The 24,597-nt window shown below is 40.0% G+C and overlaps 1 protein-coding gene across 1 annotated transcript in view; it reads left to right on the top strand.

The window, feature by feature from the left end:
• dscamb (Down syndrome cell adhesion molecule b) overlaps window positions 1-24,597 on the top strand; it is a gene marked incomplete at its 3' end in the record, with an annotated part of 194,574 nt that overhangs the window by 108,392 nt on the left and 61,585 nt on the right. Inside the window, exons 4-6 of the mRNA XM_083773030.1 lie at window positions 17,880-18,026; window positions 19,148-19,426; window positions 20,238-20,513. Coding sequence (XP_083629156.1) covers window positions 17,880-18,026; window positions 19,148-19,426; window positions 20,238-20,513 — 702 coding nt within the window. The remainder of the gene's footprint in view (window positions 1-17,879; window positions 18,027-19,147; window positions 19,427-20,237; window positions 20,514-24,597) is intronic.

Genomic DNA, 24,597 nt, shown 5'->3' with positions numbered 1-24,597 from the left:
TCCCACCCTAACCCTAATCCCCTAACCCTAACCAAATACATATCAATTTAGGGGACCTTGACATGAGAATGTTTGAGAGCCACTGCTCTATAGTAAACAAAAAATGCTAAATGTGTCCACGACCATCTTTCTGCAATTGGTCACATTTAAATCTTAATACGTCTATACGATATTTTGAGATCTGGAAATAAAACGGTAATTAAATTCTTATGGTCATTAGTTTAGATTGTGTCTGTGTATACCCATCTAATTTGTACATCTTCCCCCCCCCCCCCCTTGATTTTTCCTTGGTTTTTATTTAATATTTCAGTAATGTGTGTACAGTACGTATACAGATAAACAAAAATGAAAACCCGACAGCATGGCAAGCAGAGGGGCTCATTACTGTATGCTCGGATCGCTGCAGAGCCTATAGCCATTTTCCATTGCTGTATTTTTGTTGACATGGATTAGAAAATAATGGAAGATTGTGTGGAAGATTGTGTTGTGTGTTGCAGGGCGATTGACCCACAGCTTGATACTGGAGATATCTGAGCCCAGAGCGTGCACATGGATCGATGCTATTGTTGCGGCTGTAGGCGGATTTGCTGGGTCTGTCTGGCTGGCTGGCTGGCTGGCTGGCTGGCTGGCTGGCTGGCTGGCTGGCTGTGTGTGTGTGTGTGTGTGTGTGTGTGTGTGTGTGTGTGTGTGTGTGTGTGTGTGTGTGTGTGTGTGTGTGTGTGTGTGTGTGTGTGTGTGTGTGTGTGTGTGTGTGTGTGTGTGTGTGTGTGTGTGTGTGCTCGTGTGCGTGCGTGCGTGCTGTATCCGCATTTATGGGTGTGACTCTGCACACATGCCTGTGTGTTACCGTGTGTGCGCGATTGTATGTGCACTAGAAGTTTAGGCCGCTTCGGCGGCCCTCACTTCTAGCATCACGCGTCGTTGTTCTTGTTGTTTGTCTGTGACTGTGGTTTGTGTGAGTGAGACACACACACGTATACTGTGCTCTACTGTACTGTGTTCTTATTGTACTGTACTGTAGTCGTACTGTACTCTTACTGTACTTTTACTGTTTTTGATTGATTGATATTTTTTATTGATTGATAATTTTATTACAAACAGTACAGGGTACAGTCAAGCACAAATGGTCCAAAAGGATAGCACCGAAGAAAGACCTTGAGGTCTTGTTTCCATTCAGGTCCCATAAATTCATTCAAAACACAACAATGATATATCTCAAACATAATTCAATCTGGGTACATGTTGGAATAGAAATGCATTGGGAAAACAAAAGTGGGGCAATCACATTCTCTCCCTTTGACCTGAAGACAGTGACAGAATGTTTTTTTAAAGGAAACCAGTGATTTGCTTGTTTTGTGGGAAGGGGGTAGGGTATTCCACACATGAGTGGCAGTGCTGTGGAAGGTGGATTTACCAATATTTGTTCTAAAATGGGTGGCACCAGATCATTATTCACACTCCCTCTAGTGTTTGAATTGCTCACTTGTTGAGGTAATCAGTCAAGTAACTAGGCACTAAGGGCATGGATGGCAGAGCTGTATTTACAATCTTGAATGTTAGTCCCATGTTTCTGTACTCGTGCAGTACTCGTACTGTACTCGTACTGTGCTGGTGCTGTATGCGTACTGTGCATGTTCTGTGTTCGTACTGTACTCTTACTGTAGTAATTGCTTTTGCATGGTGGTGCATGTACTGTGGTGTGGTAGCATGCTGGCTGCAGGTATGGTGCTGGTGTCATGTATAGTAGGGACAGTATTTAGCTCAATGTGCTCTGCAGCAGCGTGTGGATATGTTTGGCTGGCTACCATGTCATGTGAACAAGGTAGGGAAACATCCAGTAGCTGTGTGAAAAGGGGGGAGATCTGGCGAGTGTGCTAGCGCAGAGGCTAGAGCCAAATTCCAATACCCAAAATCTCGGCCACTCGCTCACTCACACTCGGTTACTCTAGCATGGTGGTGTTACGAGCAAGTGGCCGAGATTTGGGGTATTGGAGTGTGTGTGTGTGTGTGTGTGTGTGTGTGTGTGTGTGTGTGTGTGTGTGTGTGTGTGTGTGTGTGTGTGTGTGTGTGTGTGTGTGTGTGTGTGTGTGTGTGTGTGTGTGTGTGTGTGTGTGTGTGTGTGTGTGTGTGTGTGTGTGTGTGTGGGAAAGAAAACTGTTTTCCAATTGGATCCGATGTATATAGCTATTATTACCGTATTATTTAGTTCTGCAAGCTCTTGTGAGTACTTCTCATTTATTGGTTGGATATTCATAAAACCCACAGACAACCCATGGTGTCCCTATTTTGGGCATGTCACCATAGTCCAATTTCCGTTACTTTTACTTGACACTGTCATACGACAAAGTATAAAAGAGGGCATGAATTTACAACATTTACAACATAAAAACTGAAGAAAATTTTATATACAAAGTTTCTGTCTGACAGCGACAATATACAATGTGTGTGAATTACACGCATGTACAGTACAGTACAACATGTGTGAATACATGCATAAAGGCAGTACGCATGTTGAATGTATACATCTGCACCACACACACTACTGTATCTGTATGTGCGGTGTACAGCATGATGAATTGATTGAAAGGGGAGGGGTGTCTATCAGCCCCTGTGTGCCGGATGTGGGAGCATACATACACATACATATATGATATATATTCAGTACGTTGTCGAGGCTTCAGAGCCATCAGTTGCCCCTGACAACACTGGGCTGCCTGTCAACACCTCTGTCTTAATAGAGACAAATTGTACTTATTACATCAGCGTTAATTCCCCCCGATCTCCCTCAGATGAAGATACTTAGTCCCGCGCTGATCAAATTGTGTCTGCGTAATTACTGGGAACAGAACCCTATTAAAACCCAGGGCCTCAGACATACTGTCCAGACCCATCTGTGGGCCTATCAGTCAAAGTATGTGTGTGTGTGCATCTTTGGGTGGGCGGGAGGCAAGGCAAGGAGGGGAGGGGAGGGAAGAGGAGAGGGGAGGGGGGTGGTGTGGTTCGTTGCTGTTACGCGGAAACCTTGTATCTGCATATTTCAACATTCAACATATGGTTTTGTTGGTACATTTTCCACCGTAATCTGAAGACTCGCCTTAGCCCGTAGCTTTGACGACCATGCAGGCTTATACACATGTTTAAAATGATATTTAGACAGATGCCAGGTTAAACCGTTAATTTGTTGACATGGCATCCTATAGTTATTAGTTTGTATATAGTTTCAATGTACATATTTGATATTATAATGTAATTTAGATATAATTTAGACTGATCTTGGTTTACCTATGATCCTATAGATTTACGGAGCTACTGTGTCGTCGTACAAGAGTGTCATACAATTGTGGTGCGCAAAAGTGCCGAAAATAGCAGATCTACAAGCTTGTTGTAGATCTGCTGAAATTAAATGAAAGCGGTCAAGTGTGTTTCATGAATATCGAACCAAAGTATTAACAAGAGCTTTGTGACTCAATAATAATTACATTTCGATCCGTTTGGAACACATGTGGTTCCTTTTTTCCCATGTCTTGGAAAGTAAACGTTTTGGACATACAAGGTTTCCACCACCCAAAGAGACAATTTCTGGGTGGGACGCAGGATGAGGAGGAGGAGGAGGAGGAGAGATGGAGAGTGTGTGTAAAGCGAATGAAAAGGAGAGAGGGAGTGGAGACTAGAGAAGAATGAAAGGAAAGGAGGGCTGAAAGAGAGACAGAGAGAGAGAGAGAGAGAGAGAGAGAGAGAGAGAGAGGCAGACATGCTCCTGACATCCTTGTATACTAATGTCCTTGGACTCCTTAAGGTGTGTAGGTTACATATGAAGTCAGCACAATTCCATGTAGGCCTGCGAAAGAAAGGGAAAAAAAGCAATAGGTTAACAGACAGCCTTGTGTTTACAAAATGGCGGATGGTAGATTTATTTTCTTCCCTTCTCTAGCATACTTGTGTGACTGCATGTGTACTACTACTAACTAATGCACTCATCATCGTAGACGTTTTCACCTTTCTACATTATTGCTGCACTGCTATTTTGTTGTTATTTGGAAAATACTGTACCACAGTTACTTCCACTAAGAGTGGAAAAAGGATTGATAAATAGAAATAAACAGACAGAAAGGCAAGCAGATAGATAATCTGTATATTGAAAAAATACAAACTATATTATGCCAGGTCAACAAATGAACCTGGCATCTGTCTATATGACATGCTATCTAAATTACAGTTTAACCTTTGCATAAGCGTGCATGGTCGTCAAGGCTACAGTAGGGGCTACCGCAAGTGCTACGGGCTAAAGTGGAGTCTGGTTGCGGGAACTATTTAATTTATGTGAGGGAGGTGTATGGGAGTGGCATTTTACCCGGCTGTCAAATGACCAAACGTGGACTATATAAAACAAAACAAATTATTAAAATGTGAAATTTCATTAAAGCTTCAGCTAAGTTTTTACAATAACCACAATTACCATAAGCAATTTCCCACAGCTCTATAGATATGGATTTGGCATCACCAGTAGTTCAATAAGGAATAAAGTCTCTTTCTCTCTCTCTCTCTCTCTCTCTCTCTCTCTCTCTCTCTCTCTCTCTCTCTCTCTCTCTCTCTCTCTCTCTCTCTCTCTCTCTCTCTCTCTCTCTCTCTCTCTCTATCTCTGTCTCTCATTTGTTGGGGCTGAATGGTGAGGGAATGGAATTTACAAATTAGTGTCGTCCGATGGAAATGTGCTAATTGCAGTTGTTAAACTGCAGCAATAATTAGGTTATGATGGTTGCCTGCTGCACATGGTGAGCGAGCATGCACGTGTGTGTGTGTGTGTGTGTGTGTGTGTGTGTGTGTGTGTGTGTGTGTGTGTGTGTGTGTGTGTGTGTGTGTGTGTGTGTGTGTGTGTGTGTGTGTGTGTGTGCGCGTGTGTTCAAATGTGTGAAGCATAATACACACACGACACACACACACACGCCACACACACACACACATACACACACACACACACACACACAAACAAAAACAAAAAACACACGCACACACATACTTGTGAGGACAGATAGCATTTATACCGTTTTTGGGCCATTTTGAACCCTAATCCTGTAACCTGAGTTATCTGCAGCCTATACTAATCTACATCTATGCTCACAGTGCATTGCACACATTGCGAGCATGTAGATCTGCTGTTTTCTGTCTCCTGCCATAGATTGGATCTTAAAGACTGCAAACACTGTATTGTACAGTAGAACGGTTAAATAAATGTTGTAGCTACTTAGCTTGCTGGTTGGCTGTAGAAAGATGTTCCTCATTAACTAGCTAAAAGGTACTGCAGGTGTAATGTTCAGAAGTCTTTTTTTTGGGGGGGGGGGGCAGTTTAGAGTTGCATGCTGCTGCTGAATATCCATCAGTTATAGATAAGGCTGCAACTATCGATTTTCTCAGTGATTATTCTTGATTAATCGAGAAACACATTTATAAAGAATATATTTTTTACGTCTTTCCTACAATAATGCCACTCCCATTAGGTTAAAAGTTCAAATATATAATCTAATGGCATAGAACTTACATCGGTATTGGGAAATGAGTGCACACAATGCACTGATATTATTAGCTGTAGATATAAAAAGGAAACAGCATTTGTCCAAAACTGTGACTTTTCTGGATTGAAATTCAAACATATCGGATCTACAAGCTTGAAATGCATCGCTTATCGTTTCGAGCTTGTAGATCTGCTACTTTTAATGCTTTTGTGTGACGCTGTGGTATGATCAAGAGGTCGTTCATTTGCAAATAAAAAATTCAAATGAAAACGTTAAAAAAAAGAGATAAGCTTAAAGCGGGTTGTGCCTGATAGCAACGATTTAGAAATAATAATGTGTGGTTGTCACAAAATACCAAGGCACAGCTGGACTTACAGCACACCAGTCTACCTCTGAACACCGTTTGAGAGCCACTGCATTGTGTATACTGTACACAAAATGCCTAAAATGTGAAATCTAAATGTAGGCTGTATTAAATTATATCCAGTCTGAGGCAAAGAACGTAGCACACACAGAGGTCAGAATCACACGCCACCTGGGAATTGTGTACCCTAGTGACTGTAGTAATGTTTATGGTAATTGCATAAGCTCCTGTACAGTTATATTTATAGTACTAGAGGTTTGGGACACTACGTGGACCTCACACCTAGTTGCACTGCCAATCCGACTGATATGGGCACAGTAGAGATCTCTGAGGCAATGGCTGTCATCATATTCGTGTCCACGCGCTGTTAGTGTAAGTGGGAAAAAGTGATGCATTTTATCGTGTTGCAGAAGTTATCCTAAAAGTATTCCACAATAGTTATATAGGGCTATAACGTGTAGTGGATTTCCCCTGGTATGCATTATTTCCACCAAGTCCACCAAATAACAATTTTAATATAGGATAAAGTGTGGAATATCCAAGACTTTCAATGGGTTTTTACTTACAGTACTGTTCTATTCCATAATCGTAACGTATATGCAATTTCCTGTTATTGTAGGGCAGTTACAGTAACTAACATTATATTGTTGTAGGTTTGGGCTTCCTATAATTTTATAGTGGAGCCAAAACTACAATATTTCTATTTGTATCTTAGCCAAGTGAAAGTCATGACCTTCCAGGGTCAACAAATACTACCAAAAGTACTCAGTACTACACAAGCTCTAAACATGCTTCACGCCACGTTTATAGCTTGTGTGACACTGTAGTGTGATCAAGTAGGGCGTTACGAAAAAAAAAAAAAAAAAGTTTGAATATGGAGTTAGGAGGTTTATGCCTGGCAACAGCGATATACTTAGTAGTTACTGTCCACCACTCATCACATTAGCGGGGATAGAAACTCTCCACACTCACTCCAGAGGGCCACTATAGTTCCACACTCACTCCAGAGGGCCACTATAGTTCCACACTCACTCCAGAGGGCCACTATAGTTCCACACTCACTCCAGAGGGCCACTATAGTTTCACACTCACTCCAGAGGGCCACTATAGTTCCACACTCACTCCAGAGGGCCACTATAGTTCCACACTCACTCCAGAGGGCCACTATAGTTCCACACTCACTCCAGAGGGCCACTATAGTTTCACACTCACTCCAGAGGGCCACTATAGTTCCACACTCACTCCAGAGGGCCACATGGCATACTGTCGTATAAAAAATAGCAGTGCGATGCATTTTGAGCTTGTAGATCTGCTATTTATTTCTATATTTGAATTTAAATCCTGAATACTTTTTTTTTCTTTTTTTGAATTTGAATCTTGAAAAGTAACATGTTTATTTAATTTCAAATGCCTTTAGTTAGTAGTAACTTTCTGAATTAAATGCAAATACAGTGGACATTATAAAGACAAGACTATAGTAATATAGACTGAAATAATTGAAGCAGGTTATGTTTGCATGTTCGCCATTGTAACAGCTGAAATAAATACTATATCAATATTTGGATATTAACCTGCAGGCCACATTTAGCGAAGGTGGGGACTGGGCCGCCAGCCCGTCTATGGTCTACACGGTGTCTGCTCATATTCTGACCGTGTGAGGCTAGGTTTAGCGCTATAGGGTTATTTATTATCGGGCCAGTCGGACCTATACGGCATGTCGGAATAACGACATCAAAGCACCCTCAAAGCAGGGAGGGTGAATGTTTTAGCCATGCTCCACTTGCTGAGTTACCCTGGACTAATCTATTGATTCAATCTCAGCTTCCACAGAGTGCAGCAATCTGACCCAGACGAAAGAGAGAGACAGAGAGAGCAGATATACTTTGAAATACCGGGGGGTCCCATGATTTATTAAGATGACATATTTCATTTGTACGATTCCTTATTAAATATGCATAGTTAATCTCGTGGCAGCTGGGCATTTTTTGCATGGATTACAATGTACCTTAATAATTTATGACAGATGAAAATGTGTCTATAATTCAAAGCACCACCAGTCAATCACTGCAGGAAGACATTCAAATATCTTTGACGACCGCAAAAAAATATAAATAAAATAAAATTGATGTCGCATGTCCTTTCGTTAACATGCTGGCTATTTGTTTTATATAGCATAAATCCTTGAAATTCAAGAAATTATGTTGTGTCTAAAACTTCAGATCCAGTTATTGATCCATTCTGAAAACAAAATGGTTGCCTCACGTTGTAGTTGTCCCTGATCACACCTGCTAACTTGCAACAATACCTTCACATATTTCAGTGTATTCCTTGTGTCAATCCACTTGACTGTGATACTATTTGCAACTCTTTTTTGTATCATTATTTTTTCACTTTAGTAAGGTTTCTCACTTCCACTTTCAATGCATATTAAGCATATTAATAGTGGATGGTTGTATGAATTACTAGGTGAGGTAAGTTTTATAGTTCTTCAGAACCTCACCATAAACCATTTCTTCATAATGTAATGTCAAAATAAAAGAAACCGAGCTCTCTCCAAAGTAAAATATACACTTCTCATACTTACGTCTTTGGAGTTAAAATTATTAATTTATTATTTCTAAATTAGAACGGTGTGTCTTTGAGGCCAACATTTTAGAACAGGGAGGCCTTCAGTTGAATTACATGTGGGACTGTGTGCATTTCATCGCGGCCACCACAGCTATAGCCGCTCTTAGCATTCAAGACACACTCGACAAAAGGAGAGAACAGGAAGAGGAGAGAGGAAGGAGGCTGAGCCAGCCATGGGAACACTGGGGTGTTTGAAACACAGTCTCTTTGCATTCTATGTCTGCTGCCAGGTCTCTGGTTGAACCAAAGAGGCCTTCTTCATCACTGCTTCAATGGCAGCTCTGTCGCTCACTTGTACTCCGCACATCAATGCACGCTGCAGCTGCATTCACAAGTAGAGTCTTCTTTAGATGCTAAAAGTCCCCTGATAATAAAACCCTTTTTTTGTGTGTTTGTTCTGATATTATATTATATTATATTATATTATATTATATTATATTATATTATATTATATTATATTATATTATATTATATTATATTATATTATATTATTAGAATTATTATTAGTATTATAGTAATGGTTCACAAACAATTCTGTCTTAAAATAAGCATGTTTGGTTTAATTTTCCCAGCATGTAAAATGTATTGACGCTATCCTTCATGCTATTAACTGCAGTTAATGAATCCAAACATATATCTTTTGGGAAACTGATGTTTGAGTCAAGAATACATCCACTGTAGGAAACAGATACTGTATGTGAGTCAAGTTTTAGTCAGAACAAGGTAAACCTTTCCCAGAAAATAAAGGCATCAACCTGCATTATGAGGATAGTTTTTATGTGAAATGAGCAAAATGAGAGAAAGTATAAAACCCACGCTACTCATCAGGCCAGTATAAGGGCAGTATGTGGCCCATATACTTCACATTTTTGCAATAAAAATAGAATTATTATCCTTTCAATGAGGTAAACATTACTAACCACTAGCATAAAATCAGGGGTGTTCGTGCATAATAGCGCTTTTATCCAAAGCGTTTTACAGTGTGCATTACATTTACCTTGTCCTTGGTCTCTCGAGACAGACTGTTGACTCGCATCAAATTCAAAGGAAAAGAGTGTGCTGTTTTTCCTTTATTTATTTTTTCGACGATGGGTTCTCAGATTGCATTTACCCATACACACACACACACACACTTGGAAGAGGAAACCAATGCAAGGCACCAACCTATACTCATCAGGAGCCGTTAGAGATTACTTCTCCCGGTATGGTTTTCTTTTTCTTGGGATAAAGCTACATTTTATTTCAAATGGGGGTCCAAAATATGTATCAGTTTGAGGATCCTAGATATGAAAATGTTTGAGAGCCAAGGACTTTCATCATCATGTACTGTAAAGTGTGGTATAGACAGCTGTCTGTAGTTGGTATTAATAGAAGCCTGTATTCACATGGGAGAGCTGAACTGGGCCAGAGAAGTTACCACACAGCCCTAGAACATCCACAGGACCATCCATCATCTCTCTGTCTCTGGTGACCCTTCCAGAACTAGGTCTCTCTTACTGTCTGAGTCACAGTGCACCGTAAAGCCAGGCTCCTAACATCCCCCTTTAAAGAATTAGAACTGAGTCACCGCCACCTGCCCACTCCTAACTCTTGAAGCACCGTGTCTGAGGAGCATTAAAGATTCACAATCTGACATTGTTGTCGGGCAGAAACCTCTTTATCTCCAACTTTTTGTGTTTGTGTTGTTGGTTTTTTTTTTTCCGTAAATGAACGACCTAGTTGATCATACTACAGCATCAAAAGTAGCATTTCCACACACTCGAAACACGGCATGAAGCGACACATTTTGAGCTAGATGTGCTACTTTTGCTATTTTGGAAAAGTAACAGTTCCTGTAAAGTAACAATCATGAAAAGTAGCATACAGAGACAATATGATTGGATGGTATTTAAATCAATCAAGGTTAATTTATTTAATTGTTATGTCTTGTGTAATAAAGTACACTTAGCAACTATCACGTTTTAATGTAGTCAGCTTGTCCCTGACTTGTAGATGCAAGGCAACTGTTAACCGTAAATGCAAATGCTCTGATTTTATTTGTCAAGTACTGTCAGTGCTTATTTCAAATGATCATACACTTTTCATAGTGAAAATAATGTTATTGAATCCAATAAATTAATACTGTATGTAAATGAAGCCCTTAGTGCATTTCAAGAGGAGCACACATATTGCACTCATCGTTTGGGGCTCTATACATGTAAATCTGATGGAGGAACTTTACTTTGTACTGTTATGGAAAAGTGAATATATTACATAATATTCTCATTGCTTCTCTATGAAGATTCAAGTAAAGGGGGATTATTTTCTGTCTTCATATTCATTCATATATATTTTCCACAACAGTACTTGGCAGGTACGGTAGCACCTAAACAATATCAGCATGCTAAATGACAATGGCTGGGTTTCCCGAACGCATTTAGTGTAAGACTTGTAGTGCCACACATGCTCAGATTCCCTCTAGGCCGCACACAGAAGCCTGTGAACATAGACATTCCGTGCATAGATGTGCCACGCAATGGTACTACCATTGGGGTATCTGAGCACTACAAGAAATGCGTTCGGGAAACCCAGCCATTGTCCTGTGGAACTCAACTTTCAATACTGACTAACTACTGCTGACGCAGTAGTACTGTGATGAGACGTGGAAAGCAGTGTCATATCCTGCCATTTGTACAGTGGGATGGTGGTGAAGCAAGGTTTGCCCCGGCCTCCATTTTCTTGCTAAAGACATCTATTAATGGCAACTCTGTGACTTCATAGCCCCTCATGAAACCATGAGGGATAATGTGACTCATAATATGGCTCATCAATACCGTATGTCTGGGCTTATTTAGCCTGCTGAGTTTGAAAGCTTGCTGCAGTTATTAGATTGTGTCTCTCGCAAAGTGGCGGTGATTAGATAAAGTGCGGTTGGCGGAGAGCTAGGAGAGTAGTGCTTTTTTCAATTCACATTGTACCTGTAGAATAGATGGTCGGAGGGGAGGGGGGGGGCTTCGGTGTCTGACAATAATAAGGGTATTTTCAATGCGACTACCATTTGGCTGTTTGAATTATACTGTGTGCTACTTCAACAGAGGTTTCATTGAGTATGAATCGGCCCTTAGGCAGAGAACCTCCTTTCTCCATATTGTACCTTTTTATATATTTCAAACGGTGTCATATATGACGCAAAAGTAGCAAAAATAGCTAATCTACACAATCTGCTATTTTTGCTATCCCATTAAAATTGGCCGGCGGGCAGGCGGACCACGGCCACATCACTCAGGTATAACCATAAACAAACCCAATTCGCCCCATAGGCGTATAGGCATGTCACTATATGACTCTAGTTTTGCGTTGATGGACTGTTGCCTCTCGCAATTTTCAAATGCTTCCGTCATACAGTCTGGAGAACGGAACCTCTGATTATTATGAGCAAGCGATAAAGCAGAAGTTAAGCCTCCTCCCCACTTCCGTTTCGTCTTTACAGTTGTGCAAATTTATCCTAATATAAATTGAAATCTTCTAAGCATATACAGTATATTGCTTGCTGCTTGGAAATAAAAAAACACACCCGTGTGAAGTATGGGGCGCTATTAAAGTCTAACTCATGTTGATTAGGTGATGTAATGGTGATGTTAAACAAATGGTGCCAACACAAGCATTAAATGCCATTAAAAATAAAGAGACAATATGACGTACATTTTCCCTTCATTGTCAATGGCGTTTTTAAAACAAACATTGAACTAAAATCAACCTGTATATAGGAGGGGCTCAAAAATCAAAATGTAAAGATATTTTAAAATATATTTTTGTTAAACGAAATGGCAGCTTCCTTACTGGGATTTTCGGAGGAGTAGTTCCAGACTCTACGTGACACAACTACAGTATGACTCATACATAACCCTAAAAACCACACCCGTGTGAACTGATTGGTGCAACTCCGTGTGGGGCTCTCGGGGGGGGTCCCCGGGACTTCTAGACCCACAGGAACGCGCCCAGGGTGACGGCCCGGTTACTGTGTCCGAAACGGTCGAGAAATGACAGTTACCGTGTGAGGGTCCCCAGGGGGTCCCTGTACTGTACTGTACTGTACTGTACTGTACTGTACTGTACTGTACTGTACTGTACTGTACTGTACTGTACTGTACTGTACTGTCACACCCAAAATCACGTAATGGCTGCTAAAAACTCAGCTTCCCATCATGCACCTGCGCACAGTGTGAAGCTCAACAGCGCCACTTTGTCACATTTTGGACAGACAGACAAATCTTTGAAAATAGCAGATCTACAAGCTCACAATGTGTCACACCGCAACACATTGTGAGCTTGTAGATCAGCTATTTTCAAATGGCCAAAATGGATATAGGGCTGAAGTGGTTAATGTATGTTTTGTAATACTAATCAAAATCTTCAAAGTAACTAAAGAGTACAAGTACAAACTTGGACACTCCGGCATGAAGGAAGCATGAGTTCAAGTCCGTTGCTCTCCCCATGTCCCCCATATATGTAAGTCCCATGGTCGGTCGGCAAGTCCCGACCGTCGGACTTACCGACCGACCCGTCGGACTTACCGACCGACCTCGGACTTACCGACCGCCGTGTCGGACCACGGACCGACGCGTCGGTCGGCTCAAATGTATCTCGCCCTCCCTCCATATATGGGGACTAGGTTGGCGGAGGGTGTGTAGAGCCCAGGACCACATTAGATAATTGACACAGGGGTGAAAAATGGGTTACAAAATCGCGGGATAAAAATTATAGTAAAGAAATTAAAAAATTAAAAAAAGAGTTTAAGTACAATTTTTGGATCTGAGATGTAGTGGAGTAAAAGTATTGGATATTGTAAATACTCCAGTAAAGTACAAATACCTCAAAACTGTACTTAAGTGCAGTGCTTTAGGAAATAATACTTAGTTACTTTCCACCACTGCTTACATCAGGCAATATATTTGGCATGATGTTCATGTTCAAGGACTAAAATAACATTTCTGAATGTGGAATGCCAGGGACGCTAGTTTGTTCCTTCATATCTGCAATGCACAGCAAAATATGAAAAGAAGGAATTAAGGAGTGGTTCAGACAAACAGAAAGAATTAAAGAGAGGAGGGGGACTAAAGGGAGAGATGGAGACAATGCAATGTGTTTCCTTCAACACAATTATAGCTGTCATTTTATCTGTCGCCCTCAGGAAGCTATACATTCACTGTGTTACAACACGTACCGTCTGTCCGTCCGTCCGTCTGTCTGTCTGTCTGTCTGTCTGTCTGTCTGTCTGTCTGTCTGTCTGTCTGTCTGTCTGTCTGTCTGTCTGTCTGTCTGCATTTATTGTGTCATAACACCTCCTGTCTGTCTGATATGTTTGATTTATGTTCGATAATAATAACAATTGACTCAATTGAGTTAATGTTGTGGTATATTAATCACATTAACCTGGTGTCCCTAAAGCTTCCAAATATTTCCCCAACTAAAATATCAGCTCTACTGACTAATGCACAAGCTCACAACGTGTCACATTGTGACAAATACGGTGGGTTTGTTGGTCCCCTCACAACACACCGTCTTAAAAGCCATTCAAGGAGCATGGAGGAGAGAGAAAATTGCAGTATATACTGCAGCTCGCAGTGGCTGGAGAGAGAAATAGCATTTTGTCTCTCACTCAAGATGGACTCCAGACTGAGGTTTCAGAGGACCAGTAGTACAGAAACAAAATGGAGAGGAAGCCGGAGGGGAGGAGAGAGCTAAGGGGGAAATAGAAATAAAAGAGCAGCAATGTGGGACTACTGGTCAGCTTTGAAACACAAGTGCTGAAATGGTGTTGTTACTTCAGGCTAGCTGAGACGTGCAGTGGTTTATTTTTTGAATATAGCGGGGTGTGATTTTCTTCTTTTTCCTGTTGTTGTTTTTTATGTACAGTATACTGTACATATAATTCTAGTATAGTGGAATTTATGTTCTCCAGAATTAATGTAGATGTGTGCCTGTCCCTATGATGTATGCCAAATTTATGCATAATGTTAACATAATATATAATGGTTTGTAGTACATAGCAGAGTAACAATAGTTAACATGAGTGTACAGTATGTTCTTTCCATAACCTTATTAATATATATAAAAAAAATAACATTAAAATCATTTGTAGTGTAACTCTCAGGGTTAAATACATAAACTTAAATTAACAGTGCACCAATCTCACACACACACACTGGGACATAATACTACAGTATTATGCTTCACACATTTGAACACATGCGCACACACACGCGCACACACACACACACACACACACACACACACACACACACACCTTCCTCTCTTTATGGATTCCACTTGCTGGTTGTGCAGGCTGTCTCAGAGCGCTGCATGTAAACCAGTGAAAGCCCTTCAGGATATCAAACTGGTGGACTCTGTTGTTGGTTCTATCTAGGTCAAATCCTCACAATAGCTGCACTCTGTTCCTCTATAACCCCCCCACACACACACCCCGCATTCCCGCTATTTGCTTAACCCCCACAAGGTTGATTTCCTTTCATTGTGTAATCGGTACAAAATGCATATATCAAATGTAAGCATATTATGCATGCTTTGCCTGTTTTAAACTGCAGTAATCTCAAGTGTAATATTAAAACGGTCTAACATCGTCAATGTTAACATGGAATCTAGGGTTTCAAAGAAATGTAATTTAGGTAAACCTGATTGATTATTTTCCATTGCTTGTTCACACAGTTCGTATAGGTATACTCATGTATGTATACTAGGTTTGTGCTGTGCCAGTAATCAGACAGTTCTGCCCAGCAACATTTCTTCTGAGCTTGAAGCGTGTACTGTACTGTACATTTCAGTGAGAGCCTCGTAGCATCAAGTACAGCAGAGCAGAATACTGCACATACAGTAAGATTTATCAGTGTGATGTTGATGCTGTTTATTTGAGAAGAGGTGAGGGGGACGAGGATCATCTTCTTCTCAGCCCACTGATATTCCAACACAGGCTACTGTGATCTTAACCACTTGAGACCCATTTTATTAAGCCTTTTTCAATGTAGGCTATTCATTATTTCTGAAATAGTCAAGCTACAGTACAATCCCAGCTTGTAGATCTGCTTCTTTTCCTTCATAGTTATAGGGTTATAGGGTTTTAGTGGTAAATAATAATTCTAAAACATAGACAAGAACATGAAAGATGAAAATACATGCACAAGTAGCCTAATCACTCCAAGCTGGATGCCAATTGATATTGTACACTGTACAGTATATAGCATCGATGTTTTTGCTATATACATTTTGTTACGCTTATTGCTCCGGTTTACTATTGTTCCCTATAGTTGCTTAGACTTTCAATACAGAATTGGAGAGATGTTTGTTTGGGCTGCTTTGGGCCCCTAAGATCACCAACGTCTTTCCGGTCTCAGTGAGCAACGATGTCGCTCGCCGAGAACGACCGAGAATAGCACATCTACAAGCTCCCAACGTGTCGCATCCACAACACGTTGTGAGCTTGCAGATCGGCTATTCTGAGCGAGACACCGGTGGCGTGCGACAAAGTATGCATGGGACTTTAGCATGCTCACCACCGCGCGGTGAAGACAATCTCCTGTAAATTGCTTTTTCGATCAGTTTTGACATCAATCTGCTCCCGCGGGAATGCGGGCATGCATATGATGGCGCCAAGGAACGTTTCTCTCCTTATAGATGTTGACAACCCCACTCAGCCCAGTTTGATCTACGGAATTAATATAATATTACAGCATGTCGTGTACCAGTGGTGACAGCCCAGGACAGATTGGCTTCCTCCAGTACAGTGGTGGGCCCCCAGCTCGCTCACTAGAACCAGGAAATGCGGCTGCAGCACAAATGGACTGTAAACGCTATAGTCAAGGGCTATGTGGTTTTAAAATGCAGGTCATTTGCATTCATGTTTGAAAGTTAAAGTTATGCATATTCGTCATTATATGCAAGCTGACGTGTTGTAGCATCCCGGGGCCTCTGAACAGACACAGTGAATGTGTGTTAACTTACATTGGACACCGTGGCTTTGATACATGCACTCCTTACTATCTGTTGCTTATCATGTTTGCAATATATGCATTTAATGTTCCTCTACCGCGGCACCCATGGCATATCGACCTAGATAAGAGCACCAGCTGAATGCCCCAAGTCTACAGTTTAAAGTGTTCCCTTTGGATTTCTAGACACTATATTATCGTTGCCGCCGGGCAGAAACCTCTTATCTCCATATTCTAACATTTTGTGTTTTTGGTAAATTAACGCCCCTCGAAGCATCGACCGTAGCAGATCCACAAGCTCCAAATGCAGTGCCACAAGCTTGTCGGTCTACTACTTTTGCTATCTTCTTTTTATTTGAATCCTCAATCCTGAAAAGTAACAGTTTCCACCCGAAGGAGACGATATTACGCCAGAGCATAATAGAGCGACAGCACACCTAAAACTAGTCAAGCTAGTACAAGCTCAAACGTGTAGTCCGTTTAATGTGCTCGTATACGGTAGATCTTTCTTTTTTTTCAATTATTAACATTGGCCATCATCTTCAGTTTAAAAGTGCTTTATTTATGAAACTCATGATTATTAACAGCTTGAACAAAAGCCAGATACTGTAGGCCTATTTGACAGTGCAGTGCAGAAATACAATAGAGCGTCGCAGTCCCTCCCCCTTTCAGAACGACGATTGGCCCAGGAAATGAAATGCAATGCATTTCTCCCATAGGATTTTCTTTAAGTATTTATTTAAAGACGGTTACGCTGCGGACAAAGCCAACTCGGATCGTGACAAATCATGACAATGAACACAATGTTTTGGGCCGATCAAATAATTTATAAGAAGAAAAACAAAACAAATAGTGTTGTCTCCTGCCTTTATTTTCTTTCTAATGATATTTTGATCGACCCAAAATATTGTGTTCATTGTCATGATTTGTCACGATCCGAGTTGGCTTTGTCCGTGGCGTAACCGTCTTTAAATAAATACTTAAAGAAAATCCTATGGGAGAAATGCATTGCATTTCATTTCCTGGGCCACTCGTCGTTCTGAAAGGGGGAGGGACTGCGACGCTCTATTGCCTTGATGCATAACGAACAACACACACACACACACACACACACACACACACACACACCTTCCCTAGAGTCTGGAGTCAATTCTCTCCAAAAGCCCTTGAATATGATTAAAGATATTGTGATCATGGTATAATCATTTTTTGTTTCCATATCTTTGAGCCCACCCTACACAATAGTGGTGGTCCCTCTTAGTCAGAATGGTGGTCCCATGGGTCAAAATCAGTTGAAAACCCCTGTTCTATATCATCTTTGTATATACAATGACACTGAACCTCCTCCTCCTCCTCCCCTCTCCTGCTCCTCTTTCCACCCTTATCTGCTTCCAGGACAGAGATATCTCATCACATCCACGGGAGCCTTGTACATCCTGGACGTCCTGCCCGAGGATGGGCTGAACAACTACCGCTGCACCACGCGACACCGCTACACCGGGGAGAGTCGGCAGAGCAACGCCGCCCGCCTCATCGTGTCAGGTCAGTGCTGGTGCACGGGCAGTGGTGGAAAGTAACTAGGAGTACATTTACTTACTTTTTACGCACGCACGCACTCACGCACGCACACACGCACGCACGCACGGACCCACGGATGCACGGACGCACAGACGCACGCACGCACAGGCAAACACATGCAGGAGTGAAAGCATGCAGCAATTTCTGTCCCCAGCCTTTGGCCTGGCATAGATAACAATAACAACACAACTGCACACCCAGGGAAATAATGGTATGGTATTTATTGTATGTAGGGCACGCCCTGGCCTACATACACAAACAGATAGCTGTAACCAGTGGTGGAAAAACTACTCAAATGTTATTGTTTTAAAAAAAGTAAAAGTATCAATACTGCAATGTAGAAATAACTTATAAAACATTAATAAAGATCTTTCACAATGTATTGTACAGTGTCGCATTGTAGATCGTCCATTTTCAAATGGCTGAATTGTGTAGGGCTGGGTAATGTATGTTTTGTGATATAACCACGGTTATTGCATAACCTCAAGTTTTGTGATAATAATAAAAATGTAGCCTAGAAGGATTGTAAATTGGAATTAGTCAAGTAGAAATAAGTAAAAATACGTCAAAATTACAGAGTACAGTACTTAAGTAAATGTACTTTCCACCGCTGTAATAGATCAGGGACTAAACAGGAATGCTATACTGTACGTTTCCACAGTTCTTTGAAAATGTATTATTTTATTTATTCTCTTTTGGCTTTTTTGGCTTTTTCACAAGGAATATAGGAGAAACCATCCTGAACACATGTTCAAAATGTATTATTGAACCACACAACAATATCTAAAAACGCACTCTCCTCTCCTCTCCTCTCCTCTCCTCTCCTCTCCTCTCCTCTCCTCTCCTCTCCTCTCCTCTCCTCTCCTCTCCTCTCCTCTCCTCTCCTCTCCTCTCCTCTCCTCTCCTCTCCTCTCCTCTCCTCTCCTCTCCTCTCCTCTCCTCTCCTCTCCTCTCCTCTCCTCTCCTCTCCTCTCCTCTCATGGTCCTCTCCTCTTATGGTCCTCTCCTCTCTCATGGTCCTCTCCTCTCCTCTCTCATGGTCCTCTCCTCTCCTCTCTCATGGTCCTCTCATGGTCCTCTGATAGATCCCACCAACGCCGAGCCGGGCATCCTGGACGGCTTCGATCGTCGCGAGGTGCTGATCAACAAGCGCCTGGAGCTGCCCTGCAAGGCGTCGGGCTACCCGGGGCCCAAGTACCGCTGGCTGAAGGACAACAGTCCCCTGGAGCCCGACAGCCGCTTCCGGCAGACCATCACAGGGCTGCAGATAGACAGCGTGCAGCCCAGCGACGCCGGGACGTACGTCTGCGAGGTGTGGAACAGCTACGGCAACGCTGAAGTCATGGGGCTGCTGCTCGTCAAACGTGAGTGTTAACGAGGACTGACACGTGCACGTGAGTGTGTGTGTCTGTGTGTGTGTGTGTGCGACGTGCGTGCGTGCGTGCGTGCGTGGTTGCGCGTGTTTGTGTGTGTGTGTGCCGGTTATGCTGATGATGTCTGTCTGTTGTCGTGGTAAATCTTCCTTATCGTTGCTGTCGGGCATCTCCAATCTCCATATATACTTTTTTTTTCTCTTTTTTTTGGTAAATTATCATAAAATTGCTCGAGTCTACTCCATTTGGTGCGCAAAAGGTAGATTGTGATCTACCAGTATAGGGTGTTAATTTACTTTAAAACATCCAGCAGTAAATTATATAAAATTGATGTAATGTAAACAAAATACCTAAATTGAAGGTATAGGGTAAGTTATATTTTTGGTTAAAATAAAAGGTTTTTTGTTTAAAGGTTAAATCACTATATTATAATCATTGCTATATGTTATAAGAAAATACATCTTCAGGTAGGTGACAACGTTTCAGCCAATCAGTAGAGAGTAGCCATTTATCAGCGTGTTCCAGTTCCAATTTTGTCTGCTCATTTACAATTTAACTTACAATTCCACTTGTTTAATCTGTATCCTGACTGCGTTCTACTAACCTGATTGGATAAAGTCATTATCCCGACCTGAAAATGCATTTTCTGTTTAATAAAAAGTTGGAGACTCCTGTTACTGAACAAACACTATATAGCATGAGTACTATCACAATATACAGCTTATTTGAACAAAAGCAAATCACTTACCCTACCTTTAAATACTTGCCAATAATTATTTCCATTGCTGTGGTTGGCATACAGAGCCGCTGAAAGTGGTGGTGAGTCCTCGGAAGGTGAAGGGCAGCGTGGGGAGCAAGGTGTCGCTGTCCTGCAGTGTGAGCGGGTCCGATGAGTACGAGCTGTCCTGGTACCGCAACGGAGAGATCATCTACCCCAGCAACAACGTGCGCATCACTGGGTCCAACCGCGAGAACCTCGTCATGGAGGGCATGGCCAAGAGCGACGGCGGAGCCTACCAGTGCTTCGCCAGGAAGAGCAAGATGTCCGCGCAGGACTTTGTGCAGGTCATCCTGGAAGGTAAGGAGGGAGTTGTGTTGTGTGGTAGCGTTGATGTTGTCGACTGAATGACGAATGTCCGTCGAAACTGAATGTACTGACAATTTCGTCAACCAATAATAACTAGACTAAAATGTTAGGTTGGGACTATGAGAAGAGATAGTAGTAGACCTTGGCCCCAGCCTTACTCATCTGCGAAGAGAAAAGCCTGGTCACAACCTAAGGCAGATAGTATCGGTCAGAGATGCCCACGAGTCTCGGAGCTCGAGTCTGAGTCGAGTCTGGAGTCTTTGGGGTCGAGACCGAGTCGAGTATAGCAGTCTCAGAGTCTCAGTAAAAAAAAAGCAAAAGAAAACCTCCAGTTTTAATTAATTTAATTATTTATTTACGGCTTTAAAGGCTGAAATACAGTGATGATCTACACACCCAACCCGAAATGCACAGGATGAATGTTGATCAGACTAGTATAGCTACATATTATACAGGCTATTATGTAGGCTCCGCCACTCTTTCAGTATCAAATCAATGACAATGCGCACCGCACCGACATTCCCCGCTGTTCACCGTCACCACAGCCCGTTTCCGGAGGAAAGGCACAATGTACTACTCACTGGCTGTTAAACTTCCAACCTTCTTGGTTCCATTTCCAGGACAGGAGTCTGAAGTATATCTCCATTTAGTTTCCACTGAAGTAATTGGGAGTTATCAATCAGCTCCGATGCGTAACGGGCCAGCTACCCACCAAAAAAACAGACATACAAGTTGTCAACACGCCGTTTCATGGCGTATTGACAGCTTGAAGATCTGTTCTTTTGGGCACATAATCAATGATGCACGATGCGCGATGGAATATATACTAAATATATACTATATATATAGTATATACTACAGTATATATTTTTGTAACCAAATAAGCCTGTATTCTAGTTAGACTTCCAAATGCAAGGGAAGACGGGCAAAAACGTGGAAGACAACTTTTATTTTTTTCAGTACTCACATATAACGTCTCTGTCGGGTGGAAATGTCATATGTCCATAAAAATGTAAGGATATATGAGGTTTTTGCCCGACAGCAACGATAAAAAAAGATTAGCTGAACATGCAGGCAACAGGAACAGACTACCAAATCGGGCTAGAAACAGACGATCACAAAACAATGGAAGTTTTAGAAAATATGTTTAGCATATAGTCTAGAGGCATAATTATGTTAGATAGCATAGATAACTTAACATTTATGTGCATCTGCTGCATGCGTGTGTTTGTTGTGTGCTATTTTATTTTACACAAACGTATTGACTAGTATGTAAAAAACACTTCCGTCCTTGTATCATGTCATGTGTATCATAGGTCGGCAGCTGCACAGTAACAGCCAGTGTGCGTGAGTGTGCGTTTGTGCGTGCGTTCGTGTGTGCGTGCATGCGTGCTTGCTTGCTTCCATGTGTGCGTGCCTGCCTGCCCGGGCACACACGTGGTGACTTCACAGAAACACATTTGGGCCTTGAGGATCAATACAGGGCGTGTGTGTTAATGAGGGACTGTTGTGCCTCTGCGCCATAGGCCGCCATTAGAAGGATCAGACTGCACACACACACACACACACACACACACACACACACACACACTCCGATAGCTTACCTTGGTGGCGTTGCTTGGGCAACTGTCTCCCGTGGCCAGAGGATATTGATAATCTATAATCATGTGGAACAGGCCTGGGTTATCAGCACGCAGCAGCAGGCCGGCCTTTCTCTAAGTCTGGAAATAAAGCTCGCCTGGATCCATATTCATAAGGCAACCTGGGATAGGAATGTAGATTGGAGCTGTTTTGATAACACGCTATAGTACAAAGACCTTATTGCACTATATAATACTATAAGTATCCTGTGTGCAGTGACTGGTAGACAAATCTGCCAGCCACAACAAACATGTACCAGTATAGACCAGATGAGAATGTTTGAATGTTTGTATATAAAAAGGTATTCCGTGTAGAAAGACTATGGACGTTATCACAATATAAAATAAAGACTGGCCGTTATCACAATATAAAATAAAGACTATGAATGTTATCACAATATAAAATAAAGACTATGAATGTTATCACAATATAAAATAAAGACTATGAATGTTATCACAATATAAAATAAAGACTATGAATGTTATCACAATATAAAATAAAGACTATGGACGTTATCACAATATAAAATAAAGACTATGAATGTTATCACAATATAAAATAAAGACTATGAATGTTATCACAATATAAAATAAAGACTGAATGTTATCACAATATAAAATAAAGACTATGAATGTTATCACAATATAAAATAAAGACTATGAATGTTATCACAATATAAAATAAAGACTGAATGTTATCACAATATAAAATAAAGACTATGAATGTTATCACAATATAAAATAAAGACTATGAATGTTATCACAATATAAAATAAAGACTATGAATGTTATCACAATATAAAATAAAGACTATGAATGTTATCACAATATAAAATAAAGACTATGAATGTTATCACAATATAAAATAAAGACTATGAATGTTATCACAATATAAAATAAAGACTATGAATGTTATCACAATATAAAATAAAGACTATGAATGTTATCACAATATAAAATAAAGACTATGAATGTTATCACAATATAAAATAAAGACTATGAATGTTATCACAATATAAAATAAAGACTATGAATGTTATCACAATATAAAATAAAGACTATGAATGTTATCACAATATAAAATAAAGACTATGAATGTTATCACAATATAAAATAAAGACTGAATGTTATCACAATATAAAATAAAGACTATGAATGTTATCACAATATAAAATAAAGACTATGAATGTTATCACAATATAAAATAAAGACTATGAATGTTATCACAATATAAAATAAAGACTATGGACGTTATCACAATATAAAATAAAGACTATGGATGTTATCACAATATAAAATAAAGACTATGAATGTTATCACAATATAAAATAAAGACTATGAATGTTATCACAATATAAAATAAAGACTATGGATGTTATCACAATATAAAATAAAGACTATGGACGTTATCACAATATAAAATAAAGACTATGGATGTTATCACAATATAAAATAAAGACTATGAATGTTATCACAATATAAAATAAAGACTATGAATGTTATCACAATATAAAATAAAGACTATGAATGTTATCACAATATAAAATAAAGACTATGAATGTTATCACAATATAAAATAAAGACTATGAATGTTATCACAATATAAAATAAAGACTATGAATGTTATCACAATATAAAATAAAGACTATGGACGTTATCACAATATAAAATAAAGACTATGAACGTTATCACAATATAAAATAAAGACTATGGACGTTATCACAATATAAAATAAAGACTATGAATGTTATCACAATATAAAATAAAGACTATGAATGTTATCACAATATAAAATAAAGACTATGAATGTTATCACAATATAAAATAAAGACTATGAATGTTATCACAATATAAAATAAATACTATGAATGTTATCACAATATAAAATAAAGACTATGGACGTTATCACAATATAAAATAAAGACTGAATGTTATCACAATATAAAATAAAGACTATGGATGTTATCACAATATAAAATAAATACTATGAATGTTATCACAATATAAAATAAAGACTATGGACGTTATCACAATATAAAATAAAGACTATGAATGTTATCACAATATAAAATAAAGACTATGGACGTTATCACAATATAAAATAAAGACTGAATGTTATCACAATATAAAATAAAGACTATGGATGTTATCACAATATAAAATAAATACTATGAATGTTATCACAATATAAAATAAAGACTATGGACGTTATCACAATATAAAATAAAGACTATGAATGTTATCACAATATAAAATAAAGACTATGAATGTTATCACAATATAAAATAAAGACTATGAATGTTATCACAATATAAAATAAAGACTATGAATGTTATCACAATATAAAATAAAGACTATGAATGTTATCACAATATAAAATAAAGACTATGAATGTTATCACAATATAAAATAAAGACTATGAATGTTATCACAAT

The sequence above is a fragment of the Protomyctophum parallelum genome (genome assembly GCF_964188405.1).
Source record: "Protomyctophum parallelum genome assembly, chromosome: 9".
Classification (NCBI taxonomy): domain Eukaryota; kingdom Metazoa; phylum Chordata; class Actinopteri; order Myctophiformes; family Myctophidae; genus Protomyctophum; species Protomyctophum parallelum.
This window is presented reverse-complemented; position numbering and strand designations above follow the sequence as displayed.